Genomic DNA, 23,935 nt, shown 5'->3' with positions numbered 1-23,935 from the left:
GCTATAGAGTATGGGTCCATGATTGCGGCCCACTACCACAAGAACCTCAAAACACCCGTGCGGCGATGCGAAGCGCCGCAAAGAAGTATGCGAAAGAGGAACCGAATAGGTAGACTCCAGCGGTTTAAGGTTTTACCGACTCCAGAAGACACCACTTGTGTAACTCCTCGGGTCTTGGCATCGGAAAGGTACATCAAAGGGAAAGAACCTAGCGGCGATCAACCTAAAGCTTAAAGGGTTTGCAATGGCGCGATGTGACTTGGCAAATTTGTGCTTACAAGCACCAGATAAATCCGTCCTTTATAAAATATATGTATGGTATTATCTTCCGCTCCACGAATCGCATGTGACTATATTACATTAACATCGCTGCTTGGCCATTATTAGCCTATTCCCTGCTCGTATTATTATCCATCACCACCGTCCAAAAATAACTGTTAGAAGGCGTTTCTGGCTGGGGACGTGGCGGCGTGGTTTCGACAAAGTTAAACTTGATCTCATCGGCTCGTAAAGGCGGTGGCATGTCGGCCGGATATGCGCCCTCGTTTCGCGAAATTGGACGAGAAGCTGCGGCGGTAAACCTGATATGCTTGCTAGCGGGTTGAACAGCAGTGGTCGCCGTCATTGAGGTCGGCTGATTACAATCTGAATTTCTTTGTATATACCTGTGTTCGTCCCCCGTATATGTATCCAGATTCCTTGTTGTGAATACGTCGCCGCAGGCAAGGCAAGGTGATGCCATGCGCTCAGAATCCCCTGCTTCTCTTTCCGCGGCGGCTTGAACTATAGTATTCTGGTTAGTAGCACAGCGCAGATGCTCAGAGTGGTCGATCTCCTGTCTGGGGGGAAGCGTCGCGTCGCAAAGGGGGCGGTGAAGGCCGTACTGCAACATAATAGCAGAGGTATTGTCTATTAGGATAGTTAGTCATGTTTAACTGGATAGCTCGGGTCCATCTCACCATTGTATGTTGCCTGTAGGTTGTCGAGCAGTCCCGATATCGATTTCGCAAGCAAACGAATGGGCATGTACTTCTTCTCTTGGTGAAGGAGGCCGTGAATGCTGGGAAGTTCTGGTACTGCATATTCCAGAACGTGGTGCGCAGGAGGGAATATATCACACTTGACCCATGACAGCACGGGTAGAGTTTTTCGTAAACATGAGCTTTTAGTGCCCGTTGAACTGCGTCATAAATGCGTTGTTCTTTGCTAAATCCTTCGGATTTCAAGAATTTTGTGATTCTGCCTCTATGGTGATTTCTTATATCCCAAACCTCTTTCGCTAGCGCAAAGCTGCGTCCGGCAAAGAAAGCACGGAGCATAATTTGGCACGTTGATTTCTTCACTGCTAGCAAGATATCCGTGACGCGGGGATCCTGCTTCACCCATTCTTTATTCATCAACTCCGGTGCTCGAAGACAGTCGCGTATATTATCCAAAGATCCCAGAACAGCGTCCAAGGGTTTGGTGAGAAAAGCTGGCGTTTGCGCACTAGGATTTTGCTCCATGAGAGCCAGAGGCCGGATGCCACCGCCAGGAGAACGACTGACCTGGAAGCTGGCTTGGGGAGGGATTAGGCCCAAATCTGTGCCTTCTCCGCTTTTTGGACTGAATTGGGAAATCGGCTTTATTGTGAAGTCGATAGCTGCGGTAGAGTAGGGGCCGTCTTCTAACCCAGCTTGGCCCCGGCCGATGGTCACGACAATACTACCGTCGGGAGGTGCGCTTGCAGGCGGTTGAATTGCGTTACCGTCGCCACATCCAGGCTGAGTCGCTGGTACAGAGAAGGATCCACCGCTACCGAGGCCCCGGCTACCCAGGCCCCGAGTGCAATGTTTCTTGTGTGCGCCGATACCTCGTGTATTCCGGAATCCTCTGCCGCAAACACAAATATACTCGCCGGACTTTGGGTCCCATGACTGGCACACAATTTTGTGTCTCTCCCAAATTTTGTGTGGACGGCTGGAGAATGATGTTCGGCAGCGCAGACAGAGAACATGCCCAAGCGGTGTCTTCTGCCAGGCATTTATGTCTTGGGTCACCGATTGCTTGCGAGGATGTCTGCCCATACTAGCACTTCCGTGAGCTAAACAAGCAGTTTAGGACTGGCTGCCGGGAAACCAGGTTATAACTGACAAACATACCTTGGGGGAGAGTGTCCTCGAAACTGATCACAGCGCAGTCAAGACTGGTCGAGCGAAGGAGTTGTGGTTTGTGGACGGAGTACCCCGTACGTAGAGAAGGCGGCCTTACTCTACCGACACCAAATAGACAAATGGCATATGCTTTAAATAAGGCCGAACAAGAGCCCCAACTCACTAGCCCCGGGCGATCGCTAGCGCCATAGTGGACAGCTGGGATATACCCCTGGTGACTCCCTCAATAGGGTGATTGATCAGATTATTTGTGGAAGCGAGGATCCGACTAGATTGCTCCGGGGGTCCAGCGGCGGTCCAGGATCTTAAGCACGATATGCCGATGGCGCATCTGCAGTTGCCGTGGCTTTTCATGCAGCCTAAACCAGAACCATATACTTAGGCATGCTGCGGTAGAAACCCTGAGGAACTAGATATCTGGTTGCGGAAGTTTATAGCCTGACGACATGTAACAGCATAGCAGGTACAGGGTATTCTATGACTGCCGACTTACGCGCTTACTTTCCTCACAAAGACAAGATGAAGTACACGTTGAATTTCACGGTGTCAGTACACACGAGCAACATAAAACGCGATATGAGTCTACGGGTATGGGTAGACATACTTTGGCGGGGCAGAGAATTGACCATATTGCTAATAATAAAGGAAGTATACGATGCAAAAGATCGCTATAATCGCCACGGAGTACAGAGATCAGGGCCTGGAATTAGCAAGATAGTTTAGAAAAATCCGCATCCGTCTAAGTGTTTCGTTAAATAGTTGCGTCAGGAAGGTCCAGCCCGCTATTCGGCCAGCTTCGAGATGTTAAGTCCAAGCTAGTGCACGGGCGGTCAGGTTTGAACACGTGACTTATATATTGATTAATCAAATATACCCCCTGGTTCGAATTGTAGAAACGGCCCAAATGTTCGTGTGCTATATCCATACCTGGCGCTTCGCATAGGATTTCATACATCTTTGATCTTTGGAAAGAAGGTTCCAAATGCGACGTCCGGATAAAAGCAAGAGCCGTGTCGGATCCAAGCCTGAGTGCAGTATCTTCCGTATCGGTCGTTCTGGGTATATCAGAGGTCTTCGATTCTCCATACTTCTTAACAAGTCTACCCGCTGGGTCAGACGTGTGTGGGGAATATATTGGATGGTGTAGAACTAACATATAAATATTTGTACGGTTATCCTCGAGACTAACGCGTAGAGTATGTCAGCACAGGAGATATAGGCGCCGTGGAATTATGTATACCTTGGTATCTCAGACAGTCTGACTGTTTTCGCCGGACACTCTATGACAGCAGCCTTAAGAAGTACAAAGAGGGGGGCTGACATATCGCTATCTATAGGTACAACAACCATCGCTGAGTTGTAGCACCAACTCTGCCGCAGTCCGTGATGAATCTCGTGCTCGCCACAATAGATGGACCATTCCACCTCGCAGGAGGTATTGGTATCGTCTATCAGGGGAGCCGAGCTTGGAATGTCGGGTGGGAATAGGGAGTAAGAACGGAGCCCCTCTGGCGGATTAGCGGCGGCGACAGCTTGGGCAAGTCGCCATTCGATCTTCCACTAAATAGATATTAATCTCATTTCTATGCGTTTAATCTTTGTTATACGTACCACACACATTTTCACCCTAGACATCGAATAGATCTCATCCCCCTGTTCTTCTCTATGCAAACCGTATGTCATATGGTGGATAGTTCGGATACCCCAGATACTCCGGCAAGTCTCAGCGTCGGGACCGCGAAAGAAAGCGATCATTCCATCCGGGCTCGAACCCTGTATCCGAGAAAAGTACATGCCAATGGCAAAAAGATCAGCCTCCAGCCCCCCATCCGTAGCCAGCCAGGTAGCCATCTTCTCGGGTACTGGCATTTCCCATGGTGTAGGAAGGCATGCTATGGTGATTGCAGTCGCTGCATCAAAAGCTAGGGTAGCAGGGAACTCCATACCTCACCAAGGGTGTTTGGGCTCGAGATATCGAGGGTCTGTCCATCATTCTTATAGACTAGACGATTCATATGAGTACAACCATGGAGGAGGTAACGAATGCAGGCAGTACCTCCTAGACGCCCTTTTCTGTTCCCTTGTAAGGGGGAGATAATATTGCGGATCATGCATAGGCCGGGCCCCCTATCTGTAGGTCGGATCGGCATTTCTAGCCGCCAGCCAGCTAACGTGCTGGACATTGAACTGGCCAAGAGGGGGTGACGAAATGAGCGGGTATAGAAGACTAGCGAGTCCAGGAATCTGGCGTGGGAACGTTGCGGGCGAAAGATATCCCGTTGAATGGAAAGGACAGGCATGAGTTCAGAAGCGCTGAGGACGGCACTACGTTCGTGATCACGTGCGAAAGAATCTAGAACTATCTGCGAGCTCTGCTGACGGAACTCAAGTTTTTACGCTAACTTCGCACCAAACTTGCTGCCCATAGTCCCTTCTCGGAGCTTCTACGGCGTCAGGCCATGGTGCAGTCTACCTTTCAAGGGTCGTGCTAAGCTTTCTTATAGTCAGAGTTTGCAGAACCCGCATGTGAATATACTTTCCCGGTTCCACAGCATATTTAACTACTTATATCGGAGCGCGCTAATGATCGGTACGATTATGGCGTCTCTACGGGACACAGCGGAACGGCAAATCAATGCCTATAAGCCCAAGATACAATAGCAAAGAGCGAAAAATAGGCCTAATATCGATGAATGATGATAATAACTAGGGAAACAGGCCATATCTGGCCTCTATATATGGGGGAAGGCGTAGCGTACGTACGAGCCGTAATCAAACAGATCTGCAGGGGGGGAGTGGCGTTGGCCTGATACTGCCAAGACGCCGTACACACGAAGATTCTGACAACTTATGTATGCTTACGTAGCTATCAAACCTAATTGGTGGCCACACCCTTAAAGCCCGCAATCTTTCACAAATTATTACTATTTTAATAATATATACAAATAAACATATTTAACATTTAGTTATTATTATATTACATATAAACTTGCGGCATATGTTCCGGTTAAACGGCCTGTAAGGAGTCCGCTGTGATGTCCGGCGACCTTAACGCTGTGTAAAATCCTTGGGTACGATGCTGATCACTGTGGTAGCCCACGGGGATATAGCCGTGGCCTTGCATTGAGCTACGGGGCTCGGGGTAGGTGGGGGCGTAGTCTTGTAGAAGCTCTGGGTCGGCCGTCTCATCAGTAGCAGTATTAAGCCATTGTTGCATACGGTCGACAGGCGGTGGAAGGCATTCGGCGCAACCGCATGGCAGTGCTTGGGGGGGCATTCTTCTCTAGGGTTCCACCATGCGCCGATGGGGGATATGGCGAGGATTGGTCGGGATTGATCGGCTGGTACCCCGTTGCTGATAATACAAGGCGATGGTGATAGCATTCGACGCTTCGTGTTCTTTTCCAGTCCGTGCTTACTTGGATAAGTTGAGCCACGGTCAGCGCCTTCTATCGCTTGCGGGGTTCGTTCTCGCTTTTTATCTCTGTTAACTACATAAACCACGGCATTTGCATCTATCGTCACGTTAGCTCCATATGAATTCCGCAAATTATGCCTATACCTACCTACTTCGCCCCTCTCATAACTCTCTTCCGCCCTTCGAACCTTATAAATCTCATCTAGGATATCAAGTCTCTCGCGGGGTTTTATTTGACTTTGGGCATCACGTCCGGCCTCTTCTAGCTTGTTGGCAGTTATTCCATTATTACCAAGCTTGCGGAAGAGGTGGATAAGAAGGCGTATCCGTTCCGGCTTCAGCAGGTGATCGGGTTCACGGTGGGGGACGCTGGCTGGCCACCAGTCTGGCTTAGTCTTCTCTGGGCCCCCCTTCTCGCCGGGTGCTCCTCGTCCTCCATTGTAAGGATGCTTAACTTGCTTGCGCGGCTCGATGATCTTGATATAGGCCTTTGCCACTTGACGACAGTTGATCTGCTGGAAGGCTCTAAAGGCAGATTCGTAGTAGGCCTCAATCTTCTCCTCATTTCCTATCTCAAGGGGTACCATCTCCACACTATGCGGTCTGTTAGAAGGCTCCTCCGGCTCGGTAGTGGAATGGTCCATCTCATAGCGACGCCTCTTCGAGCGAGAGGGGAGCGCATCTTCGACTTTTCCCATCGGGAACTGCATTCCTTGATAAGACTTTGAGTCCCCTAGTATTCCGTGTAAGTAAATAACATATTAAGCAAGCAGGGGAGATTAATACCAGAGAAGAAAGGCAGATGGTTAACGTTAGCCCCCGTAGCTCGTGCGAGCAAATCGCCAAATTCAGAAGTGAATATGGGACCTTTGAACTCTGGGAGAGATGTATGGAAACTGGGCTGTCCAGAGCTGTCAATATCCAGGTGGAAAAAATGCGGGTTAATAGTATGCGGGAGAGAAGGGTATTGGATGCCTTCCCTAGGGAAGCTGAGCACTCTCCCAGAAACGACCATTATATCGAAGGCTCAAAGTCAGGTTCGGTAAGGTTGCCCTTTGCGGTGAAAGCCGGCTCTAGAGGGACTGAAGAGTGCAGAAATTCGAAGGCGGTATCAGATAACCTGGGTTTGTGGGAAGGGAAGTGCGGTCGGTTGGGAGGGAATGAGATTATTATATGAGAGTATTATATGATAGTTGGCGGATAACATTATCGTTTGTTTCTGTCAGACACGGATCGGACGGATTTCCCTTGATGGATACTAGAGCAATTCTTGAAGCCGGCATGCAGACAGACGAAAGATGTACACCAAACCCAGCGGGTGGTTGCATCAGGCCCCAGGCCAGAACATCATACCTGGCTTCTCCTAGCATGCTCGCGGATAACATTTGGTTAGGAGGAAACCAGGGTATCGAAAAAGAAACAACGGCCTGCACCAGCAGCTATTGATAGCCATCGGGCTATAGTACGAACCTTTACCTGCTCTCCGACGTCGTGATAAACCACCGATGCGACACAACCCTAGCTTGGTTGCGCCCACTCTCCATTAGCGTACACTCAAAACACCCGTTGAGACAACCCAGAAAGTTTAGAGGGATGGTATAGGGAAGCTCTAGGTGCTTATACAACGTTTGTCTATATTCCACACGCGCTAAATCACGTGGTGGATTTCTCAGTAAGGACACTTCGGCCTGCTATTGGACAGCTAAGATAGATGGACCGGTTCTGGCAGAAAAAGCAATTTCGGAGCATACACATCAGCATGGCACTGAGGCTTCCAGAACGTCGCCTGCTGACTCACCCCAGCGGCTATGCACCCCCGCCCACGAACCATGGGGGTCATGCTCCATCCCCCACTTAGAAAGACCCAAAAGGTACCTCGCGCACTTTTCCTCATACTGAGGTGCCTTCTCCACAAACACCGTCAGCAGAATAAACGTTCTATGAAGGAAACCCGTCATGAGGTTACGCGTGTGCGGAAGGCCAGCCTCGAGCAGCTTCAGACACGGCTCTATTCCGATCTGCCATACTTTTTCTTGTAGCTGGTGGCCTTCTGGCCAACGCCTCAAGTCAGTGGGAATCTCGGGGTGCTGTGCAAGATCCCAAATATCGATATACCTTCTGGTGAGCTCGAGGTGTGCGGAGGCGGCCGCCGTCCAGTCAGCTTTATCCGCCTTGGCAATTGACACACACGCTTCTTTCGCTTGATAGAGTAGATCGGCCTGGGCGTTGCGTTCCCTTCGAACGTCTTCGCCTGAGAGGCGCTTGCTCCCTACCTCGCCAGTAATGCCTGCGACCGGCAGAGAGCAGCCTTGTTGGGAATTCCAATTCTTGTAAGCAATCCAATCGAAGACTCCATCGCGTAAGAGCCTGTTCTCGTCGAAAGCGCTGCGGAAAAGTTGACGGAGATAGTTGTAGTCGGGTTCATTGGTATGGTCAGGAAATTTCACGTACTCCAAGCAGACTTTGAACGCTCGAGGCAGCCCTTCACAGAGAACTTCCGCCCGCGTGTCCTCCATTTGCCGGAGAATGTCTTCGTACAGTGTCTTCGTAAGGTCAATCTGGAGCCCCTCCCACGGCGCTAGCCTGCGGCACATATAGATGAGCATGAGTGTGAGCCCCTCAAGGTCAAAATACCGGGCATCATTACGCCGCGGGTGTTCCGTGATCAATCCGGCTACCTCAACAAGCGTGACCTGATTTAAGGCCTTTATAGTGTCCAAGGCAAACGCACCAGGCCGTATCCCGCCGTGAATGAAAGACCGGCGATGAATGACCTCAACGCGGCTTATGAGCTGCTCGGCGAGGAGGAAGACGGTCTTTAGGGAGAACGCCCTACACCATTCCAATAAATCCTCTAAGGTAGGACCGGCGAGGCGGCAGACCATGAATCTATATCCATCCTGGGTGCCATAGCGTTCGACCAGGGGAAAACCAATTTCCCCCGAAAAAGATAGAAGATTCTCGACCTCGCGTTCAAGGGACGGTGCGTCCGTATCGCGCGCCTCTAGCTTGATCGTCACCTTACGGTCGTCCCCTGATAGCCCAGCACCCTGGATCTGACGATCACCAACGTAGACGTCATCCTGAATGTGCTTAATGAGTTTATAGCCGTCAACCGTCTCCTGGAGCAAAGTTAGACGAGTTCGCAAAAGCTTCAACGGGTAGTCATACCAGTGGGAGAGCCATTGTGCCTTGTCGGGAGTTGGTTTATAGATATATCTGGGGAATTCAGGACAGATCCATTGTCCGCGTAGAAGCTTGCATAGAGCAAGATGAATAGAAAAGATAGGAATTCGGTGAGCCTTATATGCTGTACATGCCTCTAGCTCTGTAGCGACGAAATGATATCTCAAATGCGGTACAAGTCATATATCGAATTCAACTAGATACCATCCTAGATTATGCGCTAATAAACAAATAATAACGTTGAAACAGAAAGAGTAACGTAGTTATCGCGAAATAAGGTTTTCTTCTCCATAATCGAGGCTCCACTGGCTGTAGCTCTCCCTGGTTATCACCCTTGCCGGCTGCCGGGGTCCGCTCTCCTCCATCTTTTGGTATTGTTTGAACGTGTCCCGGTGGCAATGCGGGATGGCAGCTACCGCTCCCGGGCATTGTGAGTAGGCGCCTACGCTCGTGAAAATCACTTTGACACGTTGCGTTACATCCACTTCGGCCCACACTAGGTACTTTCCTCTAGCATGTTCGATGCCTTGGTATGTCGCTACCCATTCGACGGTTTCGGGGTTATCTATGATCTTCCGACCGTTCCTTATATGGGCGAGTTAGCACTTAGAAGTAGAATAAATAGGAGTTGCCGGCGTATACCTGTAATTTTCATTATTTCCATTGTGGCAGGCCGAAGATTCAAAGTCTGGGGGAAGGTTTTTCCTAAACTTTTCAACAGCCGTCTCCATTCCCCGCATCAGTTTTAACTCTGGGAGAGAGCTGTACACACTCCGCTCTTCGCCGGCAACGGTCCGAACCTTGATCAGGGCGCCTTCGTCGTTGATGCTGAGAATTTGGACGACATGCATTATATCGTGTGCGGCCACACAATCACCGCCTGTCCTGTGATTCTTAGCTCACGTACAATTATCAGGCAAGAAAGGGAAAGACCTACCCGGGTAGCGCAAGGGCAGGCTCCTTCAGCCTCACACCCCAACACTGTGTCAGCCAGGAGAAAATCATGCTGTGGAGATACGCAGATAATTGCGCACCATCAGGCCGAAATGGAGCATGCAGGGCGCAGGCAGAAAGGCGTCCATGTTCAAGGGGCGGTGACCTTTCCTATAGACAAACTTCGCTCAAAATACATATAAACCACCTCCGTTGAAACGCAAATGTGAGGCCTGGACTGTGAAGTAGGCCAAGTTTCGGGGCTCCGGCACGGCCCATCCTATTCTAGGCTAGACAGCATCCTTTCTTACCTTTAGGCTTCCGCCATGCAGTTAATCATTAGCGGCCCCGCTTTTATAATTATTGATACTATAAGTCTGGTTGGCCGAGCATATCCCCTGTCGTATTTATAATAGTCCCATGATCAATCATGTGACTAGTAATATTTTCTCTCGGCCATGCATTCCAACTCGCGAACGTCTTCTTTTTTTTTTTCACCCAGCAGGAAGTTACAATGTCTCAAGCTTCCACTGAGCTGCTATCTGCCCTGCAAATTCTTTGCAACACCTCTCGTGAATCACTTCGCGCCTTCCGCGGATTGGATACTTGGGAAAGAGTGAAGGTTGTTATCAATTCTATCGACGACGACTCAGACACAAGCTCAGAGAATGAAGACCTTTTACAAAGCTCTCTATCTTGTCTCTCTTCCTCAACACCATCGATTATCAGCTCACAGAGCCATCGGTCATCCAGCGCTATTTTGCCAGCTCCCACATGCATCACCCCATCCGTTGAGAATATATCAACCAGTGGGGCCGGCATTTCCCAGCGCAAGCGTAAAGATATATGTGTCGAGTTTCTTAATGAGGTGAAGAATGTTTTGCCAAATCTTATTGAATTTTCGACCAAGTATCAAACGCTAGAGGCGATACCGCTTGAAAAGGAATTTTCACTCGACAAACGGATCCTGTTCTTAAAAGTTGTTTATGGCTCTAAGGTTCTCAGTGAGCGAAATCTGCTCCTATTAGGCCTTTCCCAAATTTCGCATGCCTTGGATTACTCGGAATGGGAGATGAAGGAGCAGATATGCCCTAAAGTTGATGAGATTTGCTCTAACTTGTCAAAGGTGAATAGGAGAAGCGGGAAAATTACTCAATATGTGAAGGATAAAGTTCCTGAGGATCAAGAAACGGTTTTGAGAGGGATAAGAGATGGTGTAAACAAATTTGCATTCGTGAAGCTATTTGTGAAAAGGCATAAAGAATCAGAAGAATCAGAAGAATCAGAAGAATCAGAAGAATCAGGCCAGCACGCTGAGGAGCACGCGGGCGCCGCAATAGGAATGCTACCTATTCTCTCATTTGCTTACCTAAAGTTTCGGTTATTGAAGTACGATCAATATCCGCGGGCTATCGATGCCCTCCTTCTCGAGGACAGGATGGTGAATGCTATTAAAGGCCTTTCGAAGTGGACTCAGGAACTGATAACCACATTTCAATCGCCTTATCAAAGTAAGTTTTTCCTTTAATTTTATATCGTATACTCTGGTTAACAGCTGCTGGGTAGGGGATACTGGTATTCTGCAGAACCTTTTTCAAACACAATCTGGCACGATACTTGACTCTTTGAGTACGCGGGCCTCTCTCTCTGAAGAATCCGTGAATGAAGAAGTCAGGCAACCGGAGCGGGGCGGTTCTTCGCCTACAGGGAGAATGGATGCGGGCGGCCTGACAGCAACATTTGGGATAAACGCGTACTTGCGGGCGGACCACGCGGCTGCGACACAGACTTCATCGCGCGCGGAGTTACTGACGGAGCAGGAAGTTAGATATCAAGGTATCGTACCAACTATATTAAAGAATCGGTCTATGTTAGGGTCCAGAACTAATGTTGAAGGAATATAGGCCCGCACACAATGGGAATAGTGACGGCTACGGCGAAGCGACGGCGGCTGAACGTTGCGTTGAGCGGCCAGAAAAGTAGTCTGTCTAGTCACGGATCGATCCAACGGAGTGCGGACAATTGCCAAGCCATAGCACTAGCATTGCCTGCTAGTGGTTCATTTGAAGGTAGACATCATCAGGGTGTCCAACGACGGATGCTGACGGATGCTGCGGATACACCCACCGTAGCAGAAAGCGGTTCTCTCGGTACGCAGGCCTCTCTCCCCGAAGAATTTGTGAATGAAGAAGTAAGTCGGTCAAGGCCGAATGAGTTTTTGCCTGTAGGGCGAACTGGGCCGAAACGTCGCCGCCCGGATATTGCACCGAGCGACCTGACAGGTACTGTATTCGGTCAACGTGGACCGGCCCATCACTTCCGGAATTCGCAAGGCCAGGCGGATGGTGATGTGCCTGGGCACGGTCCAATGGTAACCAACCGAGTCAACAACAATCATCTTCGTGTGCAACATCTAGATAGTTTCACGCAAGCGTCGAGTCAGCAGGCCAACATCATTAATCAACTACCAGCGCAGTCCACGGCACATCTTAACCTAGATAATCCGGCAAACACATCGAGTGCGAACCATCCGAATTTGATACAGTATCATACGTTGTGCCCAACCGCACATAATATAGACCAAGTGCGGCAAAATATGCCCCAACCGGGTCCTCCCAACGCAGCGGCGCAAACACCACTCAATCCAAACACAGACCAGGGCCATACAACACCTGGGATGGACGCGTGCTTACAACCACGGGCGAACCACGCGGCTACGGCACAAAGCTCACCAACTAGTGACTTTCTCTGGCTTGCTTCATATGCGAACTTTGACTCGGGGAATATAGGTTTAGACACACATTTTCCACCAGCCAGCGATGTTGACCTCCTCCAACTTGGCCTACATACAGATTTCACGTTAATGGATACAAGCTTGGCCCAACTACCGGCTAGGTCTGCCTCTGATCAGCCTCTTCACCATCCAGGGTTGGTACCGGCGAATACGATGACCCCCATACAGTTCCCTCAGTCTCAGGTACAAGAACCAAGGTCTAGCCTCCAGCTTGGCATATATGCCGACGTTCTTAACACAAATCATGCCGAATAAAAATCGAATGTCTTTTTGGTATGCGTCGGCAGGAAACGTTGCTTTTCCCAATCATTGTGTGCTGCTTTCTCGCACAAGGGCTGTAAGAAAATCCAGCTGAGCGTTGATATGTTGGGGTTCTGTAAACCGTATATATTCTCCAGGGTTAAGGTGGTAACCGGAGATATCTACTGCACCGGAGAGAGGGAAGAAAAGTGCATGGTAACCCGGATCTGGTGCGATTGTCACGCTTCCAGAAATCCTCCATAGTGTAAACCCGTTGCCCTAGTAAATTTGTTAACATGGTTTTGCTTAATTATGAAGTTGTAATACCTCTTTATAGAGGCCTAAACTCTCCATCAGTGGCCTCCATTCCTCGAACCGGCTTTCATCCACACACCGTGATGCGTTTCCTTTTACTTGACTTATTTTTGCTGTTTCGAACCATTTTCTTAATGCCTGCAAGTGCTTTGTGGCGTCATCGTTTAGACACAAAGCCATATTCTAGAACCCGCGCTAAAATAGCAAAAAATAACAACGACTTAATCTGATATCCACGTAATGCACGTTTGGTTGAAGAATTTTAGAGAGAAAAAAATACATGGATATTCCAGAAGCGAGGGCATCGTCAGAAATTAAACAAAAGGAGTGTAAAGGAAATGAGGGGCAAGTCGCCCACTATTGGCGGTGAAGGGTGGCAGAATTCACTCGGATGCCTAACGGGTTAGGGTCATATGACGTACTTAGCACCAAGTCAACTGGGCCCACTCTGATGCTCACATCACTTATTACGCCAAGGCCTTTAGCCTCGTATGACTAACTAACAATTGGGTGTGACTTCGTAACATGGGTCGTCAGCATGGTGATCAGTAAAGTTGTTCATCACCCCTGGTTCCGACGTGCTTGCATGAATGACTACGAGGGAGAATAAAGTATCACAACCAATGACAGGAGGCTCCTAAACTTTGTTTGCTAAGTCGATATAAGAAAAAGACTATTTAACTGATATCAACTGTATTCTGTTGATATCAAGATGGAGCGTTTATGCTTTTGTCCGCATCAGCTGATTTCAGCTGATTTCATTGGATTCCAATTGATTCTGGTTGATTTTAGGGGCTTGCCTTATATAAGCATCCTCTTTATTGTTTCCACCAATCTTGTCAAACATTTAGTGCCATTCTCATTCGTCATCTGCATCTAAATAAGTAAGCTCGGGGTTTATATGAAGCTTAATGCATATCTATGTAACTCCCGCAGGATGCAGGAAGGGAAGTGATATTTCATGTAGCGAGAATTTCATACCAATTCGGAATGGGTGTTTCCATCATCTGCAACATAAAAGAGCAAAATGCCCCCAGATCCCGGGGAAGAGACAAGCATTCAACAAGCTAAATTCCAAATCTACAGATACACATCATCGCCCTAGTCCAACAATGTCTACGCAGGAGCACCCCCACCCCTCTAAGGCCGATGCCTTCCGTGATATCCAGGAAGAAGAGGCAGTACCAAAACGAGGAGTAGACGCCGAAGCGGAAGGCGGAGACAAAACGCCCCCTAGGCGTCCACTTTCACTTTCAGTATCCGGGTCCGGAGCCATTTACCGTCCCGCAGTCCTTGCCCTGCAAGCAATTGTTAATTCCCTCGACCTCAAGAAAGAAATTCAACCCGAAGAGCTGAAAGCAGTTGTGGATAAGTTTTCCCCTGAGGAGGTGATTCGACTGCAAGCGATCACATGGCAGTTTGGCACGGATCCCGCCCTAGTTGAACCTCCTGAAGCCCTCAACTTGTTTATGTCTAAACCTGCAGCTGAGAGTAGAGAAAGAATACTGTATCTCGAGGGAGCCAGGAAGAGTTGGAGAGTCATGTCTAAACATGAAGAGACAGGCCGAGAGTTCGTTTATAAAGCTGATAACATCAGAGTATGTCATATCGACCGAACCCCCCAAAAGCAGATGCTAACTGGGAGTGGGAGAATAGGATAGGGCGATACAGCTGATCAGAGACCTTGGCAAGAGTGAAGGCTGCAAGGCCCAATCGATGCCGCTACCGCTGCAGCCAACCCCGAAGGCGGAGGAACCATTTCAGCGTACCAGCGTCTTGCAGAGCGACACGGTAGATGGACCGGACACCCGCATGCAGGAATATCAGGACTTTCTGGTATCTGAGGAGATAGACTCTGGAAAACAGCTTGCTATTGCTAAGCAGGGTACGTTTCCCGTTTGCGGCATCCGAGAGCCCCTTCACGAGAGATTGCAGGGACTTTATGGCCCTGGAGCTGCAGAGGGGCTCATTGTAGTAGCTTCTCTAACAAGGATATTTATTATAGAAGCTACCGCCGAGTTCCGAATACCGTCTATTCAATGGAGTCATAAGAAATGCAATTGCCAGTGTAACTGCAACAACAATCACTCTTCAGAGCTGTATGTCCCCATCAAGTATCTCTTCACGGTGCAATACTGACGATTATAGGTTCAGATGCATGTCTTGCAGTTTGGGACGTACAAATGCGTGCGCACCAGAACATCGTAACTAACGATCGGTCTGTCACTGTAAAGGCTCTGATGGGAAGACTTAAGTTGTTAAACCCTAGGAGTAGATAGCTTCTCAGCGACCGGGTTCGCTTGAATTTTGAAGATCAGCATCCCCTCGGATTTAGACGGCTAGGGAGGTGGGCGATGCTGCCGGTCATTTGCTTTTTTGAACCATTGTTTCTGTAATGAAATCCAATAAGCAGCATATCTTAAAGAACGAAGTGGCTAGCCTCAGGAGGAATGTAGAAACCATACATGCAGCTATAAATGCAGGGAAACCTGGCCGCGTCACAACCAGAGAGGCTGTTCTTCGACTTAGCAGGCTCAAGGAAAGCCACATTGCGGGAGAGGTCGCTCATCCACATCTTTCGTAAACCGAGTGGTTCAAGTTTTTCTTCCCTGGCCACCCCTTTGGAACTCGCACCATCATAGAGGAGTATCCAATCATCGCACCTGGAATTGTTGGATATGACTGTCCGGCCGATCTTCCGGAATACTGATGCTGCCGACATATGTATCTGCAGGCACTTATGCGCTGGTCATAAATCACGCTCTTCCAACAAGGCCGTTGGTTACTGATGGCAAGGTCATCAATTCCATTACAGGTGTCAACATCGACCTTGCGGCTAGTTACCACGGGTGGTTGAACCAAGGATGCATTAGAGGGTGAGCTTGGTTGAACTGAGAGCGCTCCGCCCTAAGCAGCCCGTGGGTTATTTTTAGCTGGAGATGAACATGCAGAAGTGCACTTGTTGGTGAACGGAACAATATATTTCCATCTACTTAACGTTTGTACCCCTAAATTGACCATGAGTATTGCAATTACGGCTTGGCGGCTTTTTCACACCTACCCTGTCGAAAGACCCTCGGAGTGAAATGCCTGGTAAGGTGAAAAATATATATATATAAAGTCAATGCTTGCTACTCGATGGTATTGCTATGTACAAAGGCTAAAGGCCTAATTGGGGAGAGACTTGCTAGCACTGTTGGCTCGGGTTCTTGCTCTTTTAGTTTGTTTATTTGAACCCTGAGGATCCTCGACGCTGTCATTTGGCTGTGCAAAGCTCCACGCGGCATCATGGAACTCAGCTTCATCAGACGTGGCTGATGTATCAGAGTCCTCTTGGATGACAGTTGGCTCTGAGGTTGCCTCGCGTTCAGACGTAGACAGAAGTTCGGATCGAGCTTGCCTGTGTCTCTCGTTCACAGATTTGATAAGATCGTCCCGCTGTTCTTTTGCCCAATCCCGTGCATTCCGATACGCGGATGCCCCATGCCGAAAGCCATCTGCATTCCCAACCATACTCCAAGCATTTAATTGAGTCATAATGTATTCAGGACGGCCGTCACTCTCTCGGGGAGCGGTGGGATGTGTTGTGTAGAGCTTGAGTGTACCACCATGATAAGTTGACGTTATCGTGTAGGCATTATTGTCGTTAGACGGCTCATCTTGCTTGTACGACTGAAGCTTGCGTATTCCTCGAGCGCCCAGCGCGCCATGGTAACAGGCTTTCCGAGTGGCAACAGCAAGGGATCCATCGGGACCTTTAGTCTCAAGAAAAAAGTTCGGAGCCATTGGGAGGGAGCTCTGCGTCGATGGTAGAATGAACTCGCTAAGCTTATCGCGGATTTCAGGGTCAAGTTGCTCAGGGCGAGCGCCAAAGAAGTGATCCGGTTTTGCCTTTGCCAGTGTTCCATCTGTTAGAGGAGCAAGGTTTCCGAATGGGTAGTCCCCTCCAACACATTTGGGGTCACCAATATCGCCATCAATAGTTGGCATGACAGAAGTTGCCACAGGCTTCTCTTTGGATGCGTTGGTGTCTGCTCGTTCAAATTTCTCAAACTCCCTTTCAGAAAATTTGGAGGGTGAGAGGGAGGGTCGTGGTTGGGCCAATCTTTCATTTATCTCGTCCCAATTCTTTGGCTTTGCAGGTACTCGACCATCTGGATACTCGTAGCCCTTGGGGTAAACGCCATAGTCAATCAACTTCTGCTCAAAGTTCCGGTTATAGGCGGTGGTGCTTGTAGTCTTTGTGGACTTATTGTTGCTATTGTCGCTAGCTGGAGGAGTTCCCGCGCGTCGCTTCTGGCGGCCTGAACTATTGGTGCTCATTGACTGACAACAAGGGATATGCGGATCTGGGAACTGAGGTCAGGCGTTAGTATGAGTACTAGCATGCTGCAAGAATTACATACATTCCGAAGGTCAGACAGGTCAGGTCCGCCCTGTCTGGAGAGCCTTTTGATCTTGCTCAGGCTCTCGGGCTTGTAGTTGATTAAGGGGTCGGGGGCAAGTGTCTGGTAACGACGCTTAAGACTCGCCTGCAACTGTCGAGTGAGCGGCCGGTGGGGGATAAATGTTGACTCTGGCACGCTGCCAGAAGCCCTGTTTCTTCGATCCAACTCCTCGAGAGCGTCCTTCGTTAACCAGATCTTCGACAAATTATCCCAATATGCTGAAGTGGGCTGGCCGAGATTCAGCCTTTTCGATGGAGGTCGTAGTTGGTTGAGATAGTCAGGCTTCTGTCGTTTGCGAGATGGTTCTAGGGAGACAGGGAAAGTCATATGGCACATATACTGGAGGTGTTTTGATTCCAAAACACGAAAGTGAGCGAACGGTCGTTATATATCCAAGAAGTGATTCATCGGGCGCGTAGCTTCTACCTTGAGGGATGGTGTCTGTTTCACGTTACTCCTTCTTCCAGCCTGAACAGAGGCCTCATTGGGTGTGAATCTGGTCCCATGCGCCTGTTCAGGCGTCCATGAAGATGGTGATTTGGGGGCCCTTGCCTTGGAGCCTGCATAGCCCAAGCGCCAAAGACGATGTGCGCCAAGAGCATGGGTATCGTATGTGACGGAACAATATATTTCCACACCAGCAATGGCCTGGTACGAGGGATCCTGGAAAATTGTTGCTCCTACGAGCAGACGCATTTCGTGCCTAATAACAGTCATGTGATGGCATACGTCATGGCTTAAGTTTCATATATATCAGCCCAAATCAGCCCAAATCAATCAAAATCAATCGATATCAGAATCGATCTCGGCCAGGGACAGTCATTGCAGCCGAGTATCAGTTGAGTTAAGCTTACTCCTCCGGGTAGCGTAATAGAAAACATTTACTTACAACCCCACCTTCAGACACCCATGGAAATTTCGACAACAGTGATAGTCATCCGCCCCATCTTGCATCTAATGTGTGTTGTATGACTGAAGGAAATATAAATGCCTGTCTAGCTAACTTGAAATTAATTCATTCCAGATATTGTAAGGTCACCTCTGCTAAGTTATAACGATAAACTCTAGCGGGCAAGGAGAGGAAAGAAGACGCCGGACGCTCAAAGTAATGGTCTGGAAAGAGAAAGAGCTTAGAACCAAAAAGGAGGTAGGAAAATATCCTCAATATATATCACTGAATGGGAGACACTAATAGGCTCATAGACCATCTGTGACGACAACTATGATACGGATTGGCAACCACCGGCAAATAATGTCAGAATCAAACCTCCAGAAAAAACTTCTTTTGTCGTTGTCGATATCAGAGATAACCGTGGCGCAATATTTGTCCATGAATCAGCTAGCGACGAATACGTTGGTGGAATAGGGACGGACGAACAAGGAAATGTGGTGTTAATTCCCTGGAGCCCGGACTGGCACTACTACACTATCGGCTCTTTTCGGGTTGGCTATATCGAAAGGTGATTTGGAAAAAGAGGACTTGACTTGGTTAGAACTAATGTCTGAACAAACAGCTTGCGAAAGATATTATGAGACTCCTCGCCTAAGCACGGGATTTAAAATAATGGATCCCCGGAACAATCATCAATATCTACTCCTCAATCCACCGTCATGTTGCGGGCATGCGGCTCGCCGTAGGAGTGCGCAGCCTCAGAACCCAAAAGGCAACTCAGGACGCCCTTATTTTCTATGCTCCGTATGCGATAAATTTATCTGCTTTGCAGATATGCGAGGAATCAATTTGGATAACCCTGCATGTGATTGTCCGTCGCTGAGACATAGCAGAGCGCAGGTTGCTGGCTCAGATACTCGCAGTCCCCGGGTAGTGCACTATGTCTGTGCCGTTGGGCAGTGCGATTATTTTTCATTTGCAGAAGACGTTTATGGAAACTTGGTTGTTTACAGTGGTCCTCTGCTGCCGGACTATATGGCTATAGCCGGGTTGTAATTGGCGTGACCGCGGTTAGATATTTCCTATCACGAGTCTGTCTTTAACGTTGGTATAATGGCTTTGTTGAGGGGTTGCATTAGTCCGGCAAAAGACTTGAAGCGAAGTGAAAGGACGTGTAGAGTTCTGCCGATATAACTCCTCAAAATCCAGGACTCATACAAGTTATATAGTATGTTCTCCAGCTAGTTAGCTAACTCCATGAGTTGGTACCGTCATACATAGGCCATTTTAGGGGTGTCTGGACCATTACTCTGGCCAAATGGACGTCGTACATATGGCACTTAGCTACACCGCGTTCCTGAAATCAGGCCTAAGCCTGAATTTTCCTGGTCAGATAATGCAGGATTATTGGCACTGATGTCTGTACCACTATCATATATTATATAATGTGGAGGGGCCTTGGGTGTATAGATATATCGTGGCTCCACCCGAGTCTTCTGTCTGGCTGGTCCTGTGACTTGTAAAATAGTAGGGTCACCGTAGCAAGGCAAGGTCTAAAGACGTATAAGTCATATATTAAGAACGTAGAGAAAACTCGCAAGTCGTACCTAAGTTAGCATGGCCACAGCTTTATAGGAATCATATCCTTGGGTGTTATGTGATATAAATGAAAACTTCAAATGAACGTGTAACGAGATAATTGGCCCAATGGAAATACGTTTCTTAATAGGACATTATGAGAAATCAAGGAATATCAATGTCGTGTGCGACTGACTTGGAGGCGATGTGTTTGTCCGCAGCTATACAGCATGTGGCATATCACATGGTAACAGAAACACCCGGGCCACGAAGGCAAGCGAACCTAAATGTTTAATGAGAACAATTGGATATCGATGACCTAAGATATGGAACATTATTGTTCCGGCAGTATCATTCATCACAAAATTCAGGTAACTAGTTAACGTAATCCACATGCGAGCGAGCCACCCAACCGAGCGAGCCACCAAATCCAAACACGTACACTTTTTAACTAATTAACACCTTCTATACGCGATAATGCCACCAATTCGCAATAAAAATAAAAGAAACTCTATAGAAATAGAGGGAAAGATTGAGCTTGCAATTATTGCTTTAAAAAATAAGGAAATTACCTCTATTCGTGAAGCTGCACGTTAATTTAATATACCAAGATCTACACTTACACATCGAATCAACGGCCGCCCTTCACGTACGGATTTACGCGCAAACTCACATATATTAACAAATACTGAAGAGGAAATACTTGTTTAATGGGTTCTTGATCTAGATAAACGAGGATTACCACCCCGGCCTGCCTTTGTTGAGAATATGGCTAACCATCTTCTTTCCGTACGAACTTCTATATCATCACCTCTGCGAGTTGGCAAAAACTGGGTCTCAAATCTAGTGAAGCGCCGTACAGAGCTTCAAAGTCAATACTCAAGGCGTTATAACTATGAACGGGCTAAATGTGAAGATATTAAGGTTATTCAAGAGTGGTTTAATTAACTAAACACTACCTTTACTACGTACGGAATTCAACAAGAAGATATCTACAACTTTGATGAGACTGGATTTGCAATGGGACTCTGTGCAACTACAAAAGTTATTTCTAGTTCTGAGAAATATGGCCGTATAAAGCTCCTATAGCCTGGAAATCGAGAATGGGTTACAGTTATTGAATCAGTGAACGCGTCTGGTTGGGATCTACCTCCGTACATTATTCTTAAAGGCCAGAATACTCAGGAAGGATGGTACGATGGGCTTCCAAATGGCTGGAGACTTGATACCAGTCCTAATGGCTGGACAACAGATGAGATTGGGCTTAAATGGCTTACAAAGATATTCATTCCAGCTATGAATGTACGAAAAAGAGGCAGTCATTCCTTACTTATATTAGATGGTCATGGAAGCCATCTTACACCCGAATTCGATCGACTCTGTACAGAGAATAATATTATTCCTCTCTGTATGCCTCCTCATTCCTCACACCTCTTACAGCCTTTGGATGTAAGCGTTTTTGCCATCCTAAAGCGAGCGTACGGAGGTTTGGTCGAACAACGAATGCGACTTGGATTCAATACTATTAAGAAGCTTGATTTCTTAAATGCGTACCCTATAGCAAGGGTAGAGGCTTTTAAGCCTAAGAATATTCAAAATAGCTTTGCTGCAACTGGAATTAGTCCATTTAATCCAGATAGAGTGGTCCAAAAGCTCAATATTCAACTTCGTACACCTACCCCCCCAGGAAGCCGATCAAGCAACTCTCAGTCATCTTGGGGTCTACAAACACCTAGTAACCCTCGCCAGTTATACAGACAAGCAAATAAGGTTAAGAACCTTTTTGGACAAGACCGTACGGAACCCTCTGAGCAATTTAAGGAAGGCTTTGATCAAATTATTAAGGCCTGTGAGTACAGGATGGTTACTGCAACAATAATAAAGAAGCAATATCAGGATATATTTGCTGCAAATGAAAAGGAGAAGCAAAAACGTACAAGATCCAGCCGCAGAATTCAACAACCAGGGGGTCTTACAAGAAAAGAAGCTCAAAGCCTTGTTACTCCCCCTGATTTACCTACCGAACGTACGATCAATCAGCCTACTGAAACCGAACCACCAGCCTTACAACCACAATTACGAGCTCAACCACGATGTAGTAATTGTAATATTCTCGGACATAGAAGAACAAGATGTCCTAATCCTAGTATTATTTAATTTTTAATTTAATAATTTTTTTTCGGTATTAATTATTATATAAAAAGTTGACCAATCTATATATTTTGAATTTGGTGGCTCGCTCGGTTGGGTGGCTCGCTCGCATGTGGATTACGTTAGCCACGTGCTTATTGTTTAGTCATCTTTTCTTTTGCCTCTTTAAAGGCACAGCGACCCCGCCTCTGGTAGGATGACTCAAACGTCTTCCGTTTAACACGCCCATCACCCAAGTCCCTGAAACGTGGGTTAATTCCGCCAGATCAATATCATTCTCCATTCTAACGCTTCGTATTGCTAGCTAGTTTGGGAGCCGCACCTCCTCATTGCCACCAATTTGTCACTAGACAACCAAAGCCTGCGAAATGCACGATGGGAAATCTCAACTTCTCATAATTATGGCCGTAGTTTCAGCTGCCGCCGAGGAATCTACCGATGTTGGCAGATTTGAGCTACTCAGAGATGCTTTAGCGTTGCTGCGTGAGATATTATCGTCGGATTCCGATGAATCGTCCTCCGTACTTGCTCCGTTTTATATGCTCCAATTCCAACTTTACGAAGCTTTTGCTCCGGAGGTATTAGGCCATAAAGCCTCGGGAGCAGAATGCTCGTTGGTAATGGGATATAGCCCACAGAAATTTCAAGAAGTGCTCCTGGAATTAACTTATTCGCTAAGCGCTTTCAGTGCTATACAACAGTATGTAAAGCAATTAATAATATCGAGAGTACATATACTAAAGCCTTTCTTAGTATGAACGCTATTCCTATAACGAGCCATGTATCTCATTCAATCTGCAGCCTTGAAAAACATTTATCGCACGTTGTACGCCTCGAGACGTCTACAGTTGCTGTAACGCAAGCTGTCTACGCTTCTTGTTGCATCAAAGAGTTCTATACGCTACTCGATCACCACGGAATCTCCTCCTATCTGGATATGCGCTTCTCTTGTCCTCAATATGGCTACCTTCATATTCACACGTTTGATGTAGTCCGTGCCAAAAAACTTGCAGTCGAACAGTACACAGAGCAGAGAGAACACGCTCTTCCGAGCATTGATGTTTGTGGCGACTGGCTTATCCGGTATTGCGCCATTGATCTATGGACTTAATGTGTTCGGCCTGTCGCAGATGATGAGAAAAGCTTTCCCCTATACTCTGGCAAAAGCAGGCTGTCTTCTAACTGGGACTTCTTTTTATGCAGTAAGTCTCCCAATTTCGCACACAAGAGAGAAGTTGACCCTAACATATGTGGTTCTAAAGACCAGATTCCCCGAAAGTCAATATCCTGGCAAATTCGACCTATGGGGATCCCATTCGATCTTTCACATTCTGGTGGTATGTGCCGCTGTGGTCCAGTTGATGGGGTATCTGGATGCCTTCAACTATGCTCACGCAAATCTTACTTGCTCGTCTCTTTGAGTTATGTATCGGTTCCATTATTCATCTTCGCTGCCACTGTGTGCCGAACATTCGAGAATGAGGATTTTGACCCTGAAGAAAGTCTTACCGAAATACTTCGGTACCAAGATGAAGAATCCAAGCTAGACACAACATGTCGTCCAGTCCTAGATCAAGTTAACAGATATGATGGGAAAAGAAAAGGGCCCTTGGCTAGAAATTTTCGGGAAGTGGTTGGTGTCATTATCATTCTCGAGAGTCCACTTTCAATCGCTTCCTTGTCAGAGCTTATCGGCATCTAAGAGGCCAATCAACACTAGACTTAAATCTTTACAATCAGTTCTGATATTAAGCTTAGTTTTACTTCCTAAGCTTTCTAATAATTACTTTTGAAACTTTTTAAATTAATGATATTTATCCCGCACTA

At 47.6% G+C, this 23,935-nt stretch overlaps 6 protein-coding genes across 6 annotated transcripts; 2 read left to right on the top strand and 4 right to left on the bottom strand.

The window, feature by feature from the left end:
* Window positions 1-388: 388 nt before the first annotated feature.
* On the bottom strand, window positions 389-2,342 carry GIQ15_03626 (uncharacterized protein; the record flags this gene model as incomplete). Its single annotated transcript, XM_033551043.1, has 6 exons — window positions 389-593; window positions 666-909; window positions 960-1,119; window positions 1,272-2,083; window positions 2,142-2,164; window positions 2,317-2,342. 6 exons carry the CDS (start codon window positions 2,340-2,342, stop codon window positions 389-391), a joined length of 1,470 nt encoding a protein of 489 aa, XP_033408204.1.
* A 2,859-nt stretch (window positions 2,343-5,201) lies between these two features.
* Window positions 5,202-6,281, bottom strand: GIQ15_03625 (uncharacterized protein; the record flags this gene model as incomplete). Its single annotated transcript, XM_033551042.1, has 3 exons — window positions 5,202-5,324; window positions 5,373-5,668; window positions 5,720-6,281. The coding sequence occupies 3 exons, from the start codon at window positions 6,279-6,281 to the stop codon at window positions 5,202-5,204; spliced, it is 981 nt and encodes a 326-aa protein (XP_033408203.1).
* A 1,044-nt stretch (window positions 6,282-7,325) lies between these two features.
* On the bottom strand, window positions 7,326-9,762 carry GIQ15_03624 (CK/CK1 protein kinase; the record flags this gene model as incomplete). The annotated part of the gene is made up of 4 exons (XM_033551041.1): window positions 7,326-8,693; window positions 9,090-9,342; window positions 9,400-9,642; window positions 9,695-9,762. The coding sequence occupies 4 exons, from the start codon at window positions 9,760-9,762 to the stop codon at window positions 7,326-7,328; spliced, it is 1,932 nt and encodes a 643-aa protein (XP_033408202.1).
* Window positions 9,763-10,204: 442 nt separating this feature from the next.
* GIQ15_03623 (uncharacterized protein) lies at window positions 10,205-12,739 on the top strand (the record flags this gene model as incomplete). Its single annotated transcript, XM_033551040.1, has 4 exons — window positions 10,205-10,694; window positions 10,995-11,201; window positions 11,257-11,526; window positions 11,595-12,739. 4 exons carry the CDS (start codon window positions 10,205-10,207, stop codon window positions 12,737-12,739), a joined length of 2,112 nt encoding a protein of 703 aa, XP_033408201.1.
* Window positions 12,740-14,151: 1,412 nt separating this feature from the next.
* GIQ15_03622 (uncharacterized protein) lies at window positions 14,152-15,178 on the top strand (the record flags this gene model as incomplete). The annotated part of the gene is made up of 3 exons (XM_033551039.1): window positions 14,152-14,637; window positions 14,696-14,924; window positions 15,135-15,178. 3 exons carry the CDS (start codon window positions 14,152-14,154, stop codon window positions 15,176-15,178), a joined length of 759 nt encoding a protein of 252 aa, XP_033408200.1.
* Window positions 15,179-16,207: 1,029 nt separating this feature from the next.
* On the bottom strand, window positions 16,208-17,814 carry GIQ15_03621 (uncharacterized protein; the record flags this gene model as incomplete). Its single annotated transcript, XM_033551038.1, has 2 exons — window positions 16,208-17,395; window positions 17,446-17,814. 2 exons carry the CDS (start codon window positions 17,812-17,814, stop codon window positions 16,208-16,210), a joined length of 1,557 nt encoding a protein of 518 aa, XP_033408199.1.
* Window positions 17,815-23,935: the final 6,121 nt, after the last annotated feature.

Source organism: Arthroderma uncinatum, assembly GCF_011692745.1.
Source record: "Arthroderma uncinatum strain CBS 119779 chromosome Unknown scaffold2, whole genome shotgun sequence".
In the NCBI taxonomy this organism is placed as follows: domain Eukaryota; kingdom Fungi; phylum Ascomycota; class Eurotiomycetes; order Onygenales; family Arthrodermataceae; genus Arthroderma; species Arthroderma uncinatum.
This window is presented reverse-complemented; position numbering and strand designations above follow the sequence as displayed.